The sequence below is a fragment of the Hylobates moloch genome, unplaced genomic scaffold, assembly GCF_009828535.3.
Source record: "Hylobates moloch isolate HMO894 unplaced genomic scaffold, HMol_V3 SCAFFOLD_3, whole genome shotgun sequence".
Taxonomy (NCBI): Eukaryota; Metazoa; Chordata; class Mammalia; order Primates; family Hylobatidae; genus Hylobates; species Hylobates moloch.
In genome coordinates, this window is record NW_026652278.1 from 131,760,327 (window position 1) to 131,782,244 (window position 21,918).

Here is a 21,918-nt window from a genome sequence, read left to right on the forward strand (position 1 = left end):
AGTAGTGGTTTACCTTCAGAAATATTCTCATCTAGGATTATTACACTGCAAATGCAAAGTGAGCTAGAGAGAGAGAATGCTTGCAAGATGTGTTCAGTTCATATTAAATAAATACAAAGTACGGCTAAATACTATGTATTAAGATTTTCTACCACCAATTTATAGAAGTTCAGAGTACAGCAATGGAGTAAATAACTTACTTTCTTTTTCAATTCACCCTTTGAAATAAGGAGTGAATAGTATTAGTGGCTGTGTTTGACTTCCTTCAGTAAAAGCAGAAGCTAGAGACTTATTTTCCTTATTCATAAGTTCTAAATTTACCTACTGGGGAAGGAGTTGTATGGGAACCTGTAATAGTTTAGGGCTTGCCCAAAGATGGGGTATGTGTACATCTATGAAGGAATCCAAAATCTTACCTAACATGCAGAAAGTTCTCTAGGTAGTTAGTATTCAAGTAGTTCTGTGGTCTCAAAGATTTAGATCCTCTTCCAAAGAGTCTAAACCTGTTTCCCAGACATAAGAATTTCATAAATAAAATATTTTAAATGGAACAACACAGTTCCAATTTAATGTAGTCTAGTGACATGGTAACTGCTTTAAAAAGAAGAGCAATAATAATAGTTGCTCCTATTCATCTCAGTGGCAGCTTTGAAGCTATTCATAGATGAGATGACAGACTTAAAATAGATTGAAACTTGTCAGGAAAAAAAAAAAAGATACAAATACAAAAGCATTCCAACCCCACTGGAAACAAGAAAAAAATATATACATATAAAAGCATGATGAATTGAAATCAGCCATTAGAATCTCTTAGTAATAAGGAAAATAATATAAAGCTTCCCCAATAATAACCTGTTAAATAGGGTATTCAGGATGAAAAGATATTTAAATTTTATTTTCAATAGCAATGTATGCATAAGAAATTTTGTGAATGGGGTAAACCACTCTGGCATAAAGCAACTACAAAAACTTGAAAAAAAATCTGTACATCATTTTGTTTTGATAAAACCCATTATCTTTGTATTCAAATGTAAAATATGCTGCAATAGAATCCAGCAATGAACAAAGCACGTCTTTAAAGGAATCTATAATTTAAGCGAACAACTCACTGTAACTATAATTTGACACAAACTAGGTAAATGTGGGTCATATACAACACTTTCAATTGTTGATGGAATCAAACAACCATACAGAAACTTTATTGCATTTAGCTCTGTACAACACAACACATGCTCATTTTTATTATAGAACTACCAGTTATATTGTTGTATAGCCATTTAAGTGGAAATTCCAATAACTGATTTTTCCAATAGCAATGAAGCTGCTACATATTATTTTGTTCTGTACAAACCAAAACTATCTCCAAACAACTAAAACTGTGTAACTCTAATGATATTAATCTCTTAGATCCGATATGTAATGTGCCACTTTTATTCTAAATTCAAAGACAAGGTAACTTCAAAGTTGCTTTTTTTTCCCTCTGAAATGAAGGACTAAAATAAATGTCTGAAAGAATATAATATTGCTAGATATAGAAACAGGATGTGCAGACTGATTAAAGTTCAGGTCTGGCATGCTGATTTTTACAATGCCAAACATCCCTCTCAAGAATTAAAAATATTTCAATCTAGTTTAGTCCTTTCGTACTCTTCTTTTGCGTACTGACTTTATGGGCCCATCTCCAGATCCTGTGCTCTCATCTGCTTCTTTCATCTAGAAAAAATAATTATGAAAAGGTTTCTTTTAGTATAACACATAACTAGTAGATAGTAGTAAACAGTATATTTATTATTCTCTAAAATATATGTGCTATCAAGTGCTATTATGAAGGTATTATATGAAATAAAGTTATAATTATTTCTCAAGGCTATACAAAAATCGACGTATTCTACCTCACTGACACATACACATAAGAAGACAGAAAGACTGACAGATGGAATTAAGATAGTTTTGAAGGTACACAAAGTGTTTTATAAAGTAAATGTAAATAGAATACATATTCAAGTAAATGACTGCAGGTATTATTTTAAGAAAGTCACAGCAGAAACAATGATTATTTAAAACTTGGCTCTGGAAGAAATTCTCTTCACCTAGCTCTCCCTAAATATGGATATTCATACTAAATAATGGTCTCCAAAGTCCCTATAAAAACTCAGAGGGCAGGAAGACCAGCAACCAGTATGTGTACTGATTAAACATGAGGAAAGACTGAACAATAATTGCAAATTTATTTGGAGAATTTCTTAAAATAGATAAAATACAAAATTTACTTCATCATATGCAAGAGCAGGTAGAACTGTACTTTTATCCTACCTACATAGTTGGAATGTAATACGTTAGGATGGTGACTCTGTGGGGTAAGGCTATGCATCTCTTTAAGGGCCAGAGAAAACTGGTTTTTGGTTTATGCTGGGTTAAAAAAAAAGAAAAGGAAAAAAGAAAGCTCTGGCTCTAATTATACTCTGGATTTCTCATTCCATAATAACTTACAAAAAAAAGCATTGTGCAAAGTTCCATTTTATTTAAGGACACAAAAAGAGGTAGACTAATAAGGGGGGAAAAGTTCATTAAAGATTTGAGAAAAATACCCTATCAGGCAGATAGTACTCAACTACCCAATGAATAAAATATTTCAAAACATGAGAGTAAAATGTTGAGACAATAAGGATGTTTTATAACAGCTATAAAAATTATAATAATGATAGTTATCTTTTAAATATTCAAACAATGTGTTTATTATGCTTTTCAATAGAATTCCAATGAGAAAGTCATAATTTTGGATACATGTATTCTATCTTTATATTTTGTAAGTCACAGGCTTGCTCTATACTGTTTTACTAGGCATTGAGACAATATAAATTATAGTATTTTTCTTTCCTTCCTTATGGATATGTTTTAAAAACAATATAGAGGCTCTTATAAAAGCTGAGAGAAATATGGCAAAAATTCTTTCATAAACCAGATTGGTGCTTTTATTGAAATAACTTTTTATGGATAACAACTATACATAGAAACCAGTTTAATTTTCTGTTACCTCATCCTCTGACCCAGACTTATTTGATTTATTACGTTCTTCTTGCCCTTCTATGATTTCGATTTCTTCTTCACTCTTTTCCTCAGGTTCACTTTCCTCTTCTAGAATACAGATTTTATTAAAAGCAAAGACTCAATAAATTAGAATTTTGCTACTGAAAAGTATTAAATACAATAAAGGGGATTTATTTAAATTCCAAGATTTATTCCAAGATTTAGAAGCAACTTCTTCCATTCAAAATTTTAAAAATTATAAATACTCATATTATCATATTTTATAAATGAATCCTATTTGAGTTGGGGGACAAGTTTAAAAAAATTCTTAAGCATTCAGTCTGTATGTAATATGAAAACCAAAAAATAATCATCTTTCCTGTGTTCCTGTCTTGGAAAATACTTCCTTTAATTTTTGGTGATCTTTTAATCTTCAATACGTTATTTACTTATGTTTGTTCTCTGTGGACATTATCATGCATTTTTTCAGTTATTGACCCTCCTTAGGATTCCGTTTAGCAGAACCTCCAATTTTTGTCATCACTATTAACCAAAAGATATTAAGTGCGTCCTAGGAGCTATATAAAGTAAAAACTCCTACCCCACCAAGAATGGGCTTTGGGGAAACGGAAGCTGAAAAATCAACTCTACTTCTTCCATGTAGTTCCAATGTGGTATTACATGTATAGGTGAAAGTGGTGAAAGTATCTTTATACAAACAGACCCTTCTGATACTTGAATGCCCTCTTAATAAGGTTGATCCAGACATCAATATACTAAGCACTAAGAAGTTACAAAAATAAGGCTGAAAACTTACAGCCTGAAGTATTTGTCGTTTTAGATACCTATCCTAATACACACATGTACATGTGCATGTATATGTGTGTATGTATATATATATATACTCTCTTAAAAATAGACACACATGTGTTTTTAAGTCAACTGTTTCATCAAGTGAGTTAAACATTGTGCTTCAAGACATTTGGCTTAGGACACTAGGCAAATCAGTAATTTTATTTCTACCTCATGTAAGGAGGTCTCAGTGGAGAGCCACCAAAGGGTGACTTCAGTTCTAACATCTTCAAGAGTTTAATATAGGGTGGGAAGGGGATATAGGTTCAGCAATCCTTTCAGAAAATTAATTATTTCTTCTATATGATAAGCATCTGATTAACAATAGCCGTTGGAAGACTTGGTGTTAATTTTGTTGCTGCAATCACCTGTTTTATATGTATTCCTTTTTTACAGAGGCCATGATATATACCCTCTATCACCCTCCATCTCATCTTCTACACTCCCAGAGCCAAGAAACACTCTTGCAAAAAGCAATGGCCTAGGGATTCATAACTGCTAGGCTCTCCAGCAACTGAACACTATTTAAATCTCCTTCTTCCTAGAATACAAAAACTATAAACAGGGTGGCTGCTCAGAGGACTATTACTCCTTCTTGCCACAGTCACATATTCTTGGGAGATTCAGATGTATAAACTTGATAATAAACAAATGTAACACCTAGTTATTTTAAGGCATTATACTGTTTTATGAGTTTTACCCAGAGTCTCCATTATAAATCACTCTCATTGTCTTACCTTTTTCAAGCATTTCACCATCATTTTGCTTTTTTTCCTCTTCCAGGTCTATTGATTTTTCCAGGGCTGCTTTCTCTTCCTTTCCTTCTTGCTCTAGTACTCCTTTTGTTTGTGGTATACATATGTCGGTTTTTTTATACACTGTATCTTTATATTTTTTCTGTAGTAGTTAACATAAGTTATTTTTACTAAAGGCAGAGTGCTATTTTGAAAGTTTTTTTGCAATAATTGATAACATACATAATGAACTATCAGTAAAACTTATGAGACATTTAGTTTGTTACTTTTAAGAATCACTTGGTTAATTTATAGAACTCCTAAACAATAAGAAATTTAGGGGAGAAAAGTTGACGGAAATCCATTTTCTTTACCTTTACTTTTCTTGGCCAACAAAATGAAGTAATTAATGCTATTGGCACTCCTGCTGTCACAAGATAAATCAACCAAAGCCATGGATGCCCTTCAGCAGCTGCCATTAACTGTTTTAATACACCAGGCTATAGATGAGATAAGCATAAAAATGCAATTAGGATTTTACAAACCTTTACTGGGTAACACAAGATACAAAAAAACTTATTTACTCAGGCATTTTACATTAAGGAGTGATGAACTTGTAAGTAAAAGAAGTTTCATTTTCCCACCTTATACTTTGTAAAGTCTAATTTAATTATTAGCATGCATCACTGAGTGAGACTTGACAGCAGAAGGTATGTTATGACAAAAGTGGAAACTTCTAACATACTGGCAAGAAAAATGGTAATTTCCCTTTTTGGTAAATTTCAGAATAGAATTACCTTTTATGGATGTATTACCTGGTTTATTTGAAGTGATCATTCATTCTGTATTCTGATCATTCATTCTGTACTTTTAAAGAACTTATTAAAAATCATACCTCAGAATTGTTTTCCTTTTTATATAAACACATTTCACACACAAGACCCTCAGTAAGGATATTATTTCTCTTATTAAAATAAAATTTAAAAAATCAAATGTTGTAGTTACAAGAGGTTCAAAACAAGAATCCCTCTTTACCTACCCTTTTGATGATTTTTCGCTAGTGACCCAAGTAACCAAATGTAAGGTAAGAATTTTTCTTTATAGCAACCGAATTTAATGATACATTTTCTAAGATGCATTGTGTTGAAATATTTAGCCCAACCTTTTCTAAACAGTGTTAAGGTTTCGGGAAAAAACTGGAATAGAATTTAATAATGTTAAAATATGAATTCTTTGTACATTCCTCTAAGTAAAAAATAGTTAAAATAAATAAACAGTAATATTTAGATTATCATTATCACTTAGGCCTTGAACTGGCAAGATGACAAAGATATTAAGTAGTCTTCTTCTACGAACAGTAAATAAGCATTAAATCCCATTAGTGATATTATAATTTAATGAATAAAATCAGGACTTACATATGCATATATAGCTCATAATGAAGTAACATAAAAAGCAAAATATTCTGTCTACATAAACTTATTCAAACACATTTCCTTGGCATTTAGTAATTACTGCACATTTATTTGCATTTAAAAGAGCCATTTGAATAACCTACAACCAAGACCAAATCTTATTATTATTATTCATAGTTATATCACTACTGCTATTGGTCAACACCATACCTCATTAGCATTTGCTATCATTATTTTCCATCTCCAACCATCTGCAGCCCAGTGATCTGCTACTTCCTTTTCTGAACAGATAATAAAATTATCAAAGTAGATATCAGAGGTCATAGACCAAAGCTCTAAACCAAGAGCACTGAAAGAAGTCAGAAGAAATGGATGATCATCTTCAAAATAATCTGGATTAGGAATTTTTCGAGGACTCCAGATTCCCTGGAAGAAAAGTAATTGAAGACATTTTCAAATAAAATAACTTCGTTATAAATGCTGCTTAATAAGTGGCTGCTGTTGAATGAAATTTGCAATCCTAACTGGAAAAAAGAGAATTTTAACTGATATTAATTCATTAGTAATATACTGGATATAAAATCTTGTTTCTTTATCCTGTGTACACAATGTTCCCTATGAGTGATACTAACTTTAAATTCTGCAAAACAAGGAAAAGGGAAAATCCAATATAAACAGAAACGTGAATAAATTTCACAATTTGTCTACTTTGGACAAATTTTTAGATTTAGTACATTTATTCATTGCAAAATGTTATTCAAGTTGTCCAAATCAGAAAGATCATTGTATAGCAAAAATGGAGTTGCTCCATCTAACATGTACCCATGACAGATATCATTAATCAGGTATGGTTGAATCTCAGCACAACTACTCAACATAAAACTTCCATTAGATCTCAAATGATTAAACTGTCAATTAAATCAAATACATTCAACAATATCATTGTTCACTGACTCACTCCACCATCGCATATATGTATTCTGGGCCAGGCACTATGCCAGATGATGGAGACATACATCGTTCCTGTATTATGGAGTTTAAAGTCGAATAAAAGAGACAGACATTAAACAAAAAAATTTACCGAAAGAAACATTTTGTGTTAAATGCTTTTAATAAAAACTACAGTGAGTAATTAGAATATGAAACTGCATATATATAATGTTAGAACGTATCCATAAATAATTACAAAGATAAAACTAGAAGGTTAAGGGAATACCACAGAAACTTTTAATATAAAAAGCTAGATACACTCAAAAGATGTCGATTGATATCAGAAAAAAATCAGGGCTGGGCTTGGTGGCTTACTTCTGTAACCCGAGCACTTTGGGAGGCCGAGGTGGGCAGATCATGAGGTCAGGAGTTCCAGACCAGCCTGGCCAACATGTGAAACCCCGTCTCCACTAAAAATACAAAAATTAGCCGGGCGTGCTGGGGTGTGCCTGTAATCCCAGCTACTTAGGAGGGTGAAGCAGGAGAATCGCCTGAGCCCAGGAGGCAGAGGCTGCAGTGAGCCAAGATCGCGCCAGGTGTTTTTTTGTTTGTTTGTTTGTTTGTTTTTTGAGTCTTGCTCTTGCCAGGCTGGAGTGCAGTGGTGTGATCTCAGCTCACTGCAATCTCCACCTCCAGGGTCCAGGAGATTCCCCTGCCTCAGCCTCCTGAGTAGCTGGGACTACAGGCACGCGCCACCATGTCTGGCTAATTTTTTGTATTTTTAGTGGAGACAGGGTTTCACTATGTTGGCCAGGGTGGTCTCCATCTCCTGACCTCGTGATCCGCCCACCTCAGGCTCCCAAAGTGCTGGGATTACAGGCGTGAGCCACCGTGCCCGGCCAAAAATCAGAATTTTAATAATACTAAATAATAAGTACATTAATTAAGCACAGGCATTAATTACTAAAATGTACAATGTGAGTCTATTTGATCAAAATTCACTTCTTATATTTACTTCTAAAATAGAACTTTATTTCAAAGTGAGCATCAACTGATAATTAGGGAAGAATATAGTATGAAGTGATTTATTTCCCCAGAAAATTAAATAATTGATGCTCTACTTTTAAAATATAAATTAGTTGGGGTCTATTTTCTTTGACATCTTAAAATTAAAAATGGAACTTCCAAAAGTTAACATAGGTAATTAGATATTTAAACAGAAAAGATCACAACATTTTTAACTTCACTAAATAATTGGAACAAGCAGTTGTTACCTGGTAGTTAGGATTATCTACCAGAGGAGGTCTCCATACTCCTTTGTATTTTGGGTTATCTATCATGGGAGGTTTCCACTCACCACACCCAATCTGACATGCTGGATTAAGAATCTGAGGTGCCTCCCATTCTCCTTCCATGTCTTCATTCCTTAGGATATTAAAACAAAGCAAATATAGTAACCTCAAGTCACAGATCAGTCATATAAACTAGTAACAAAAATGCATGTAAGAAACATTTGAAATCGACATCTGAAGATGAAGAGTGCTTACCAGTCATCAGGTTTTTCAGCATTAGGATCAGGGATAAATTTCGGTTCATCATCAAGCCAGCCAGCAGGTTTAACAACACTTGAATCTTCTATTTGGGCAGGTTCACTTTCATCCCTGTAAATACAACATTTTATATTACTAATTATTCAAAAAGTTTAAAAATGCATATTACAACACTCAGAAGATACCATAAAATTATTTCCCTCCCTTTTGTTTGTGCCTGTTATTTGTCCCCATCTACCACCCACCTAAATCTTCTGCTAACTTGCCAATTTTTAGTACATATTCCCTGTTGTGCTCTGTGCATACATGCACACACGTATACATTCTTTTTTTAATACAAATGATGGCATTCTATACATAATGTATTAGACCTTGCTTTTGTTACTTAAAAACTCAGTCATTCATCAACAAATATATATTGCATGCTTACTATGTGTCAAGACTGTTCTAGGAGCTCCATTATTATTATTTTTTTCTTGAGATGGTCTTGCTCTGGAGTGCAATAGTGCGACCTCGGCTCACTGCAACCTCTGCCTTCCGGGTGCAAGCAATTCTCCTGCCTCAGCCTCCAGAGTAGCTGGGATTACAGGCAGCTGCCACCACGCCTGGCTAAGTTTTTGTATTTTTAGTAGAGATGGGGTTTCACCATGTTGGCCAGGTTGGTCTTGAACTCCTGATGTCAGGTGATCCACCCACCTCAGCCTCCCAAAGTGCTGAATGCTGGGATTACAGGCACGAGCTACCATGCCCGGCTGGAGCATATATATATATATGGCTTCATTCTTAGCAGTTGCATAGTTTTCTACTTGAGGATATACCATAATTTATTTAGCTTATCTCCTCTTGGAGGACATTTAGTGTTTCCAAAATTTTACTATTATTAATACAAACAACGCTATAGTGAATGTCCTAGAATATATGCCATTTCTCATCTGTGAAAATATAATTGTTAAGAGTATGGACATTTTAAATTTTGGTAGTAGCGTCCAAATTACTCTCTATAATGGTTACACTCCATTTCCGGTTCTACCAGCAGCATGCAAAAGTACCTATTTTCTCCTGTCCTTGCGAAGAGTGTTACCAAACTTTTTGATTTTTGCCCATGTGGTAGGTGAAAAATGGTATCTCACTGAACTTTGAATGTACATTTAGTAGCATAAGTGATATACAAAAACTATTTTTTCTTAGATCATTACCTTTATATTAAGAAATTAGCTCTCCATTAGCTATGTGATTGAAAATAATTTTTCCTGGTTCTTGCGTGTTTTTTGAAATAGTTTAGGGAGGGTTTTTTTTTTTTTTTGCAATATACATATCATTTATTTTCATGTAGTTGAACTTATTTTTAAAGGATTCTTGGATTTTATGCCATATTTGGAAAGTTCTTCCCTATTCCAGTATAATTTTTAAAACTCTCCTTATTTAATTCTAGTATTCTTATTTTAAAAAGAACACTTAGGCTGGCATGGTGGCTCACGCCTGTAGTCCCAGCACTTTGGGAGGCTGAGGTGGGCAGATCATGAGATCGGGAGTTCGAGACCAGCCTGACCAACATGGTGAAACCCCATCTCTACTAAAAATACAAAAATTAGCCGGGCGTGGTGACGCACGCCTGTAATCCCAGCTACTCAAGAGGCTAAGGCAGGAGAATCGCTTGAACCCAGGAGGCGGAGGCTGCAGTGAATTGAGATCGCGCCACTGCACTCCAGCCTGGGTGACAGAGCGAGACTCCGTCTCAAACAAAAACAAAAACAAAAACACTTAGTAAATTCTAAAGTATATAAAGTACTGAACTACTAATATAATTTTCATCATTACAGAAAGATAGAAATTTTAAACAAGAGGCCACTTCATGATTTTCCAAATGAGTTACAAAATAAACAGAAATAATCAACTCTACAAATGTACAGATGTGTGCTTGCCTGATACCAATGTCATCTTGAGTTTCTGAGTGCTCAGAGTAACCAAAAGTTAAAATTTAATGGAGCGTTTCTTTTAGTACTTTGTAAAACAAATTCTAACACATTTCAATAATCAGAATGAAGTGGTTATATGTGGTTTCTCTCATTTAAGGGCAAACATACTCTTTTTTTTTTTTTTTTTGAGACAGAGTCTCGCTCTGTCACCAGTCTGGAGTGCAGTGGCATGACCTTGGCTCACTGCAGCCTCTGCCTCCTGGGTTCAAGCAATTCTCCTGCCTCAGCCTCCCGAGTAGCTGGGATTACAGGTATCCGCCACCATGTCCAGCTAATTTTTGTGTTTTTAGTAGAGATGGGGTTTGGCCATGTTGGCCAAGCTGGTTTCGAACTCCTGACCTCAGGTGATCTGCCCACCTTGGCCTCTCACCCACATACAATAAAGATCAAACTAGGAATGAAAATTAAAGCACTGGTATTTTGGATTTGTGAAATTTTTTATCCACAGCATTGAAAACATAAAAAATAAACATATATTGAAAAATGCAACATAATTATCAATAGAAATAAAAAAATTAACAGGGAGGAAAGTGTAAAATCTATTTTAGAAAATATCTCACCCAAAATACTAAAAATAAGTAGTTCTGATGTTTAAAAAAACAGCTTCATTGGTTGTAAACTTCGCTTATATGTTGTTTCATTACCTAGTTATGCCAAACAATGCTTTGCTACCGAATTATTTGCTTACCAGTCTTCTGGTTTGATGGCAGAAGGATCAGGAATTTTTGCTCTTTCATCCCATTCCTCAGGTTTTTTATCATTGGGATCTTCAATTTCTTTGGGAGGGTTGATAGGAGGAACCACATCCTCTAGGAGGCTTCCTTTGTTTACAACTGTTTGATCAACTAACACCTCAAATGTGTCATCTGGTTTCATCACTAAGGACCAATTTAAATATATTATAGTTATCATTTTGATAGACACTTTAAAGATAATCTTCTAAATAATGTAACTACCCTTAACTCCATGGGTAAAACTTTTTTCCCAACCAGAAATAGAGGAATAACCAATGTATTGAACCAATACACTAAATCACTAGATATATTTCCTAAAGATAAAATTTTGTTTTAAACTCCATTTTTTATAATAAAATGCTCCATTACTTCTCAAATAAAAAATAATACCAAATAGCTCTGTTTTGGGGCTCAGAACAAGTCAGCTTCACTCTTTTATAGTTACAAAATACAAGCTAATCTTTATCAGCATTTAATTTTTTTGATACAATCTTAAAGTGCTGTAAGTACAACACAAAAAATTAATTTATTCTGTTCTAGTAATATTTTCTCATTATTTCTACAGTTTACTTGGTGTTTCCCAAAATGCCTAGTTTTATTTTTCAATTATTTCATAAAGATGTTTATTCTATCACATCTGATATTGAAGATGAAACGGGCATTGCCCTAGCAGACAAAATGAATGTTTCTACAACTGCAGCATTTGGGGAAAAAGATTGAAATACTTTAATCTTGGGTGGAGTTGAGACATGAGAAAGGAAGCCGATAGGGCCATTTCAAAATGTCCTATTAGGTTCCAATATGCTCTGATTTTGATAGTGGGCTGACCAGAGCTCTACAGCCATTATACTTGAGAATGGGAGAAACAACTCCTTATAATGTCCCTCACCCCCGTATCTATACAAATTCCTATTTACTTAAGTATATTAATATATGGCTGCTCAATGGTTTTCCTTTCGAAACATGCCACAACCAACGCAAGGTAGGACATACCAATAATCACAACTCGCTACAGAATAAAATCTAAATTTTTAGTCTGGCATTAAAGGCCTATTCCTTTTTATTTTCTAGTTTTCTGTTCTGGCCTCTTCCTTTTTATTTTCTAGTTTTCTGTTCTTACAGCACCACTGTCACAACGTCTAAAATGTCCTTTCACCCTATTGTCTTCCACATTCTATCTGTACTTCAAGATGAGTTCAAATATAATCTTTCCTAGTTTTGTTCCAAGTTTCTAAGCTGGAAGTAATATTGCTTGTGAACTCTTAGCCGTGCCTCGTCTCTCTTTCTTACATGGCACTTTATTTTCTACCTGTGCTGTCATTATATCTGTCCTATTTTCGAAAAAGATAAGCGCCTTCAGGATGGGGTGTATGTTTGTTTTCTTGTAAAGCACTTGCCATGAATATATCAATAGTCAGCAAATATTTTTGAATACATGAATGAATTAAAAGGGTATACCAAGGGTATAAAGATGAGTCTTCCTGTCTGTAAAGAACTTTTTAAGGTCTACATCTGGAGGTTTGGCATGTTTCTCTTCGAAAACTCCAGTTTTGGGATGTTTATGTCTGAAGATAAAATGAAGTTTATAATCTTCTCCACATTTATCTGGTCCAAACATAATGATATAGGATGTTTTATCATAAAAGTTTTCCTTCAAAGAGAGAGGAGTGTTGACATTAATCCAGAATCACAGAGTATTTCATGAATTTCTGTATTTTATCCAATGGGTAGAGTTTATAAAAATATATTAAATGGTAATTCACCAAGAGCTAGCTATTTAATACAAGTGAAAATAAAGGACATGGAAAAATGACAAATTTTACTTCAATATAGATTTTCTTAAGTATACACTACTTCCTGAAGATGTAGGACAGAAGCTGAAAATACTCTAGCAACATCATAATATGCTTTAATTCTCTATGTAAATCTATATTACTAATATTTTATTGAGAGAATTAGGCATTAGAGGAAAGCATATTTATGGCCTTAAGACTAAAATGATTACCCATTACTATTATTTAGGAAGATACCAGAAAATGACCCTCTGAGCACAAGATGAAGAGAGATTCATTCAGACATAAAAACAGACACGAGGACATGCATTTCTCTTTATTTGGCATGGCATAGTGGTTAACAGCATGAGGTATGGAGTCAGATACTGGGGTTCAAATCCTACCACTGCCTCTTAAACTAGCTGTATGTCACCCTGAGTCAAATTTTTTAATGCTCTCTGCACCTCCATTTCATCACCTCTGAAGTATGGAGATGATAACAGTACCTACCTTATAAGAGTTCTTTAAGGATTAAATGAATTAATCAGATAAAGTGCTTATAGAAATACTTGGCATTAGATTTTTTTGTCATCCTACCTTCAAGTGTTCATCTAAAACAAGAGCTTCAACATATACTACAATGGCCTCTCCTTCACTTGATCCTAATAATAATGAGTAGTACGTGAAAAAGTCTTCCATCCACATTTCATAGCTTATGTACAGCCATGTGTTCTGAAAAATATACCTCTGATGTCTCATGTGTCATATTTCTGTTACATGCAGAAAGTCTGAAATAATCTTTTACAGGAGAAGGCTATAAGAAATATCCCCAACCTTCCAATGGTCCTAATACAACCTCTTAGAAGTATAAAGCTACTTCATCATGAAAAGTTTTTAAAATTAGTTACTTTCTGTGAGTTGCTAACCCCTTTTAATTTGGTTCTTTGGCCATTTTGTTTCACTGCTTCGCTTTGTTATACTTCTCTAAACAAACTTAAAATCTTATTCTGTAAAGAAAATAACTCTAAGCTATATTTCAAAAGAACTTATAAGTACCATGTAGTTTTTGTCCTACAGACATGGTAAACTTTTTCATGTTGTTAAAGATTATAAAATTGATGCCTTAAAGTAACACCGCTTTATATAAAACTTGAAGGCAAATTGTAAGAGCTGTATAAAAATTCACGTTGAAAAAAGATATCTACAATTCTTTTCAATTTCAGTTGAAGATAAAATTTTCAGTTTTATCAATTGTTCCTTAAAAATACTTATTAACTTTAATAAAGTTTTCTTAAATATTAAAATATCATACCAGAATCAAATCATCAGTGTCTGCTAGGAGTTTAATGTATGCACCTCCACAATCAATACCATCTTGAAAATTTACTTCATATCTGAATAAAGGGAAAAAGAACCGTACTACTGATAAATAAAAATTACTAATTGCTCTTTAAAATCTAATGTTATTATTCTCAATTCGTGTAAGTATAAATTTTTTTACATTATCAGAAAGCTCATATAAAGCATGTCTACAACCTATAGGAAATAAGCAGAAATGCTTTTCTACTACTCTAATACAAGATACATCATCAAAATATTAAAAATAGAATGATTACAATCAACTGCAGACGAACCAATCAATTTGTTTAAATTTTTTTCCATCAAAACTGATAAATTAAGAATAAGATACTGTGACTAAAACTACAACAGGAAATTTCAAATTCTGATAAGGTAGGCACTATACTTATACTTTATAAACTAAAAAAAAAAAGGCAGTAAGAACGACAGCTACAGCAAGATTTCCAAGAAATTGCTAATGATCTTAGAAACCTAGAGTTCATTACATCTTACCATGTTAAATAAGTTGTACATTTAATTAAATAGCTCCAGCAAAGAGATTCATGATCTCAATCAATAAGCTGGATTTCAGACCTAAACAGCCAGGAGATATGGGAAATTTTCTCTGTGTAGTATAACAGCTAAAAGAATGAACACAAGAGTCTCTTATGAATTTACAACACAGTGTAATTCTCAGCAAAGTTTTTTTTCTTTATTGGTAATTTTTAAAAGCAAATAGCCTTGCTACAGCAATGAGGCACAGACTTACTGACGAGATTTTTTTGTTAAATTAATGAATTATATGTGACAAAAATCAACGAGGAAATGGCTGTCAAACAGTAAAAACAAAAAAGGTTATGATTTCATTAAATGAATTAAAACAAAAAGACATGAAAACTAGAGAAACAACCAGAAATAATGATCATTTTAATAAAGGACTATAGTTGTAAATGTTTCTGAAAAAATTTAGTGACAAGAAGGTAAAACATGATAGCATACAAAATTTTAACTGTTTGAACTCAATTGGTGTACATATTTTGTATTAAAAAACAGAGGAAACAAAATTTTAAGTATCTCTGATTTGAAAGGGATGATTTTTCCCTATACTTTTTACCATGCTTTATTTCTTAAGCTATCTACAACAGTGGCTACAAGCATGTACTTTAAAGTCAAAATGACCTGAGAGTTATTCTTGATTCTGCCACTTACTCTAGTGACTCCTTGGGTAAGGGCAAGTCATTTAAGCTCTAAGTCTCTATTTGCTCATCTATAATATGCAGACATGGCCCATACTTACACCTCAAAGAATTGTTATGATGATTAAAGGATATCATGCCCAATGAGGGGCAAATACATGCTCAAAATTCTTCTATGATAATCAGAAGGAAGGTATTCTTTTGTTCTTTTTCGTTTTTTAAATAGAGGACAGTTTGTTTTCCTCAAAGTCTTTATTTTAATGAATAGCTGACAAAATTTTCTTTTTCATGGAATTTAAGTATTTGAAGACTATAAGTAGAAGACATGGTACATGATATGACTTAAAAGTCACTGTTTTTAGAAAAAAAAATTAAAAAGATTTTGCTTTATAATACGTTATCTGAGGACAGAGCGTTCTGTAAAAAGGTAAGAACTGGAAAAAACAATTTTGTACAGTGGCTGCATAAATGTGAACATAGTTTCATTGTTCCATTATGCCTAGATTCAATCACTTTGTCCATTTCTTATACTGCAAACATTCAGAGTTTTCAAATAATTAACTTTTACCTAGTATAAATGATTCACAATGGATTAGAGGATCAACAAAACGTTTATCATACAGCTGGACTGCTGCTAAACTTCTAGTCATAGGAAAACCAAGGACATATGCAGAGTATATGGTAACCTTAATTTTTTCAGAGTATCATTTCTCAAATTGTTCCATGAAATAGCAATTATTGTTAGGTGGGAAAATAAACTTATGTGATCAAATGAGTTTGGGAAACACAGTAGTAATGCCGAAAACAGGTTTTCATATGTAGAACTTCTCAGTCTTTAATGAGCTAACATACTTCCTTTTTTAAATTTTATTTTTGTTTATTTATTTATTTATTTTTGAGACAGCCTCACTCTGTCGCCCAGTCGTCCAGGCTGGAGTGCAGTGGCATGATCTCGGTTCACTGCAAGCCCTGCCTCCCTGGTTCACGCCATTCTCCTGCCTCAGCCTCCCGAGTAGCTGGGACTACAGGCGCCTGCCACCACACCTGGCTAATTTTTTGTATTTTTAGTAGAGACAGGGTTTCACCATGTTAAATAGGATGGTCTTGATCTCCTGACCTCGTGATCCACCCGCCTTGGCCTCCCAAAGTGCTGGGATTACAGGTGTGAACCACTGCGCCAGGGCTTTACTTCCTATTTTTTAAGTTAGGATATTCTTCATCTTCAATTATATGCATTTATATTAACATGTACACAATTTGGGAAAAGTAGCTTTATAGTAAAGTTATGTTGTAAATCAGCATTTATAGCATTTAATATAAATATCTTCATTTTATTTACCCCATTTCATTTTATCAATATTAAGAGGAGACAAACATTCACTCTCCTTTGAATTGTTTTTAAACATATGAAAGACTGCTATTCAATTCTTGGTCCTCTTTTTTTTCTTTTTTTTTTGAGGCAAGATCTCATTCTGCCACCCAGGCTGCAATGCACTGGTATGACCTTGGCTCACTGCAGCCTCGACTTCCTGGGCTTAGGTGATCCTCCCACCTCAGCCTCCAGAGTAGCTGGGACTACAGTCAGGCACCACCATGACTGGCTAATTTTAAAAATTTTTTTGTAGAGTCGGGGTTTCGCCATGTTGCCCAGGTTGATCTTGAACTCCTGGGATCAAGCTGTCTGCCCACCTAGGCCTCCCAAAGTTCTGGGATTACACACATGAGGCACCATGCCAGGCATGGTGGGGAGGTAGAGAGGTTGAAGGAAAGGATTATTTATGAGAATGTGACCTTTAAAAGGGGTCCATGCTTGAAAGACACTGGTATTCATAAACATTTATTTTTGAAATAAATTTTCTGCCTTTGAATCTTATCACTGGTTTAATAGCAATATTTATGATTCTATTCTGAATATATTAAGTTTAATATTTGGATAACAAGTAATTTTAAGAGTAAAACAAAAGTGGTGATTTTTATTATGCATTATATAGTTTATGGCAGCAGAATTGTATATATTACAGTATATATCACATAATTCTTAAATTTTTTTAAGAGAGCCAAACTATTTATTCCTCATTTAGTCAAAACAAGCACTCAGACCAAAGGAAATATACTGCTTAATAGCCCACATACAACTCCTTGAAATAAACAAATATAAATATTAGTACTAGGCCATAAGAATGGTTGATCTTTGTATAATTTTATCATTTACCTGCTTTTCATTGAAAGCATGGGTATGTTTGTGTGTATATGCACATTTGTGTTTTAACTAAGTGAAACAGAAAAGGAAGATCTAGATTTTTACATCCATTTTCAAAATACAAGCTATATTCAGAAGCCAAAGCTAATACAAAATTCAGAAAAAGTATCCAAAAACATAGCAACACTTACTGAACTATCAAGGGTTTATCAGCAAAAATGAAGGGTTTTGCTAATACAGCAGCTATTGCATGATGCTTTGCTCTAGATTTTAATACCAGTCCTCTGTCACCAGGTACCTGGTTTTCTTTCAACTCTTCAATTTCCCATCTTCCTAAAAAATAAAGCAAAGCAAATTAAACTAAAACAGAAAACACTGACCTAAGAGTTATTTATCAGCAGTTGTGAACAATAATTTTTTCCCAGGAAGGCTGACTTGGGAAAAATAAAAATTTAAATCAGGAAATATCTTCAACTATATATGTATGCCTGCTCATTTATCTTTTTTTCTATCAAAGAATGATTTCATCTTAACTAAAATTGTCAAAACTAATAGCAAACACTATAGTGTCTAATTAAGTCACTCTTAAAGCTGAATTAGTTTGGTTTTTCTATGAAAGAGTTTTTAATCAATGAAATTATAAAGTGTGGTTTGTCTCAATAGGGTATGTCAATATTGTATTTTTAAAATGACATACTTAAAAGTGCATATGACACAAAGAGCATCCTTAACACAAAATGAGTAGTCCATTTATTTTGAAATGCACAATACTCATCAGCTACTTTTCTTACTTGCAGCAGTTATTGTAAAGACTTAAAGTTCATTTTGAAAACTGCATGCTTAATTCACACAAACCCTTCTCAGGCTACACTAATCAGCTCTCAGAACTTTTGGCCAGGAAGGCAGCATAAGCGCTAAGCTATAACAAGGCAAACTGAGTTAGGCCTTCTCTGGGTTACAATTTTCCATGTTAAGATCAGGACGTTCCTGAAATTAGATTATGGGCCACATACAATGCAAAGCTAGGTGGGCTACCTATAGCCCAAAAGTTATGTGTTAGACTTTACTCTTTCACTGGTTTTAGAATAGAAAATCAACTTATATTAATTTGTGTAAAATCTTCTGTTTTGAAAATGATAGGTATTGCCTATTCCAAGAAAATTCGATTTGGCAAAAACTAGCTATTTTCCAGTATTGTGTCAACTCAAAATATTCATTAATGGGCACTTTTGAATCACAAATGCTCTTATATCATTTTGTTTTCTTTCTAAGAAAAATAATGCAAGAACCAGACACAGTCTTAGAACAAAGAGGGGTAATTTTTGGTCTATAATTGTACGTACATTTTTAGACTTTTAAAAATGTGTGGGTTCTTATTAAGTTTCCAAGTTTCTTTTCTTTCTCCCCCAATTTCGTCATATTATGTTTTTTTTGAAAAAGATTAATGTACTTGGTTTTCTTTCTCTCACATTGATGGTGAATTGTATTAGCACTAACTTGTAGTTTGCCCCTCGCCCCCTATAGAGGTCTTATTTTAAGAAGTAACAAATTTATCTGCAAGTCCTAGCCAGAGCAATTTGGCAGGAGAAAGAAATAAAGGACATATACATTGGAAATCAGGAAGTCAAGCTATCACTGTTTGCTAATGATATGATCGCATAACTAGAAAACCCTAAAGACTCGTCCAATGGACTACTAGACTTGAAAAATGAATTCAATAAAAGTCTCAGGTTACAAAATCAATGTACACAAATCAGTAGTACTGCTACATAGCAACAACGACCAAACTGAAAATCAAATCAGGAACTCAATGACTTTTACAATAGCTGCAAAAAAAAAAAAAAATCCCTAGGAATATTCTTAATGGACATGAAAGATCTATACAAGGAGAACTACAAAACACTGCTGAAAAAAATCATAGATGACCCAAAAAAATGGAAACACATCCCATGCTCATGGATTGGAAGAATCAATATCATGAAAATGATCATACTGCCCAAAGCCATCTACAGATTCAATGCGATTCCTGTCAAAATACCAACAACATTTTTCACAGAATTAGTAAAAAAATCCAAAAGTTCATATGGAACCAAAAAAGAGCCTGAATAGCCAAAGTAATCCCAAGCAAAAAGAACAAATCTGGAGGCATCACATTACCTGACTTCAAATTATACAAGGCCATATTATCAAAACAGTATGGTAGTGGTCTCAAGTAGACACACAGACCACTGGAACAGAATAGAGAACCAGAAATAAGGCAAAATACTTACAACTAACTGATCTTTGACTAAGCATACAAAAATATAAATTAGGGAAAGGACACTCTATTTAATAAATGGTACTGAGAAAACTGGCAAGCCATATGTAGAAGAATGAAACTGGATCCTTACCTGTCACCTTATACAAAAATCAACTCAAGATGGATTAAAGACTTAAACCTAAGATCTGAAACCATAAAAATTCTAGCAGATAACACCAGAAAAACTCTTCTAGACATTGGCTTAGGCAAAGAATTCATGACCAAGAACCCAAAAGCAAATGCAACAAAACCAAAAATAAACAAATGGGACCTAATTAAACTAAAAAGCTTCTGCACAGCAAAAGAAATAATCATCAGAGTAAACAGACAACCCACAGTGTGGGAGAAAATATTAATAACTTATGAATCTGACAAAGGACTAGTATCCAGAATGAAGAGACTCAAACAAATCAGCAAGAAAAAAATTAATCCCATCAGAAAGTAGGCAAATGACATAAATAGACATTTCTCAAAAGAAGATATAGAAATGGCCAACGAACATGTTTAGAAAATGCTCAACATCACTAATCATCAAGGAAATGCAAATTAAAACCACAATGAGATACTACGTTACCCCTGTAAGAATGGCCATTATTAAAAAGTCAAAATAATTGGCATGGATGTGGTGAAAAGGGAACATTTATACACTGCTGGTGCAATGTAAATTAATACAGCCTCTATGGAAAACAGCAGGGAGGTTTATTAAAAAACTGAAAGTAGATCTACTATTTGATCCAGAAATCCCACTACTGCTTTTTCTGGGCATATGGTGGTGTCCTTTTTGGAGTAGATAAGCATATATATACATATGTATATACACACACACATATATACACACACATATGTGTATATGTATATATATATTTGTGTATACATGTATATATATGTGTATATATATGCACAGGGGATTTGCTGGGATGGCAAACACCACGCAAAGGAAGACATGCAGGTATGATCTTTATCTTACACTAAACAGAAACTATGAAAAGGAAACGGACAGCTGACATCCAACATGCTATCTGTTTTGCTGTTGTGATGTAACTGCTTATCACAGTCTGATTGCAAGGCCACATGTTTATGAGTATGAGGTCCTCTGAGAAAGAAGAAATTATCACTATCAGTCACTGTGAGAAGAGGCTGATCTTGCTTCAGCATATAACAATCAAGGAGGCTGGTTTTTAGACCACAAAGAAGAAAATATTTGGTCATACTCCAGGGTTGTCCTATTAGGGAAGACAATATGACCCCTGCCTATGGGACATTTCTTTCTAGAGCTAAGGTTGAAGATAATCCTATTAGACACCCTATGATAATGGGTATAGACCTGGAGATGAGGATTCCAGAAGTAGCCACATATCTTGTAGCTCTCATTAGTTATCCTCTGCTTTTTACTTGCTAGGAGAATCTTACCATAAATTATAATTTGATCTAGGTATGTCTATGCTTGAGATGAAACCATAGAGACAGCAGTAGCCTGGAAAATACTGCTTCAGGAAATGCAAAAGTCTAACAGCAGTAGAGTGAAAATTCAACTGTTCAGTTAGAAAACTAGATTAACTGGCTTAAGAGTGAGATTTTCAGAAATAGTAAAGGGTTTTTCAGAAATATTGAAGAGGGACAAGATAAAAGACTGAACATTTTATTGTGAGGCAGGGTGGGGGCCTCCAGCCAACACAATTTAACAAAAATATAATCTCAAAGGTTAGTGAACTCCAGGTCATACTGGTTATATCTAATACTTAAATAAATATTTTACCATCGTATATCGAAATTTCCTCATCCATGTCATCTTTCTTTGCTTTTGATAAGACCCATCTGTAAATAAAGTCGAACATACATATATGTCATTAACAATAAAATCAGCAATTTATAGATACAATGCATACAGAAACACA

General features: G+C 33.6%; 1 protein-coding gene across 2 annotated transcripts in view; it reads right to left on the reverse strand.

Moving 5' to 3' along the window:
• Positions 1 to 1,165: 1,165 nt before the first annotated feature.
• Positions 1,166 to 21,918, reverse strand: part of CLGN (calmegin) — a 32,377-nt gene continuing 11,624 nt past the window's right edge. For both annotated transcript variants that reach the window (XM_032147564.2, XM_058436770.1), the window contains 12 exons: positions 21,780 to 21,838; positions 17,916 to 18,057; positions 14,303 to 14,384; positions 12,677 to 12,869; positions 11,173 to 11,362; positions 8,506 to 8,619; positions 8,233 to 8,383; positions 6,239 to 6,454; positions 4,988 to 5,113; positions 4,617 to 4,776; positions 3,035 to 3,135; positions 1,166 to 1,713 (listed from right to left, as the gene is read on the reverse strand). In XM_032147564.2, the coding sequence (XP_032003455.1) occupies positions 1,633 to 1,713; positions 3,035 to 3,135; positions 4,617 to 4,776; positions 4,988 to 5,113; positions 6,239 to 6,454; positions 8,233 to 8,383; positions 8,506 to 8,619; positions 11,173 to 11,362; positions 12,677 to 12,869; positions 14,303 to 14,384; positions 17,916 to 18,057; positions 21,780 to 21,838 (1,615 nt within the window). In that variant the 3' untranslated portion in view covers positions 1,166 to 1,632. The remainder of the gene's footprint in view (positions 1,714 to 3,034; positions 3,136 to 4,616; positions 4,777 to 4,987; positions 5,114 to 6,238; positions 6,455 to 8,232; positions 8,384 to 8,505; positions 8,620 to 11,172; positions 11,363 to 12,676; positions 12,870 to 14,302; positions 14,385 to 17,915; positions 18,058 to 21,779; positions 21,839 to 21,918) is intronic.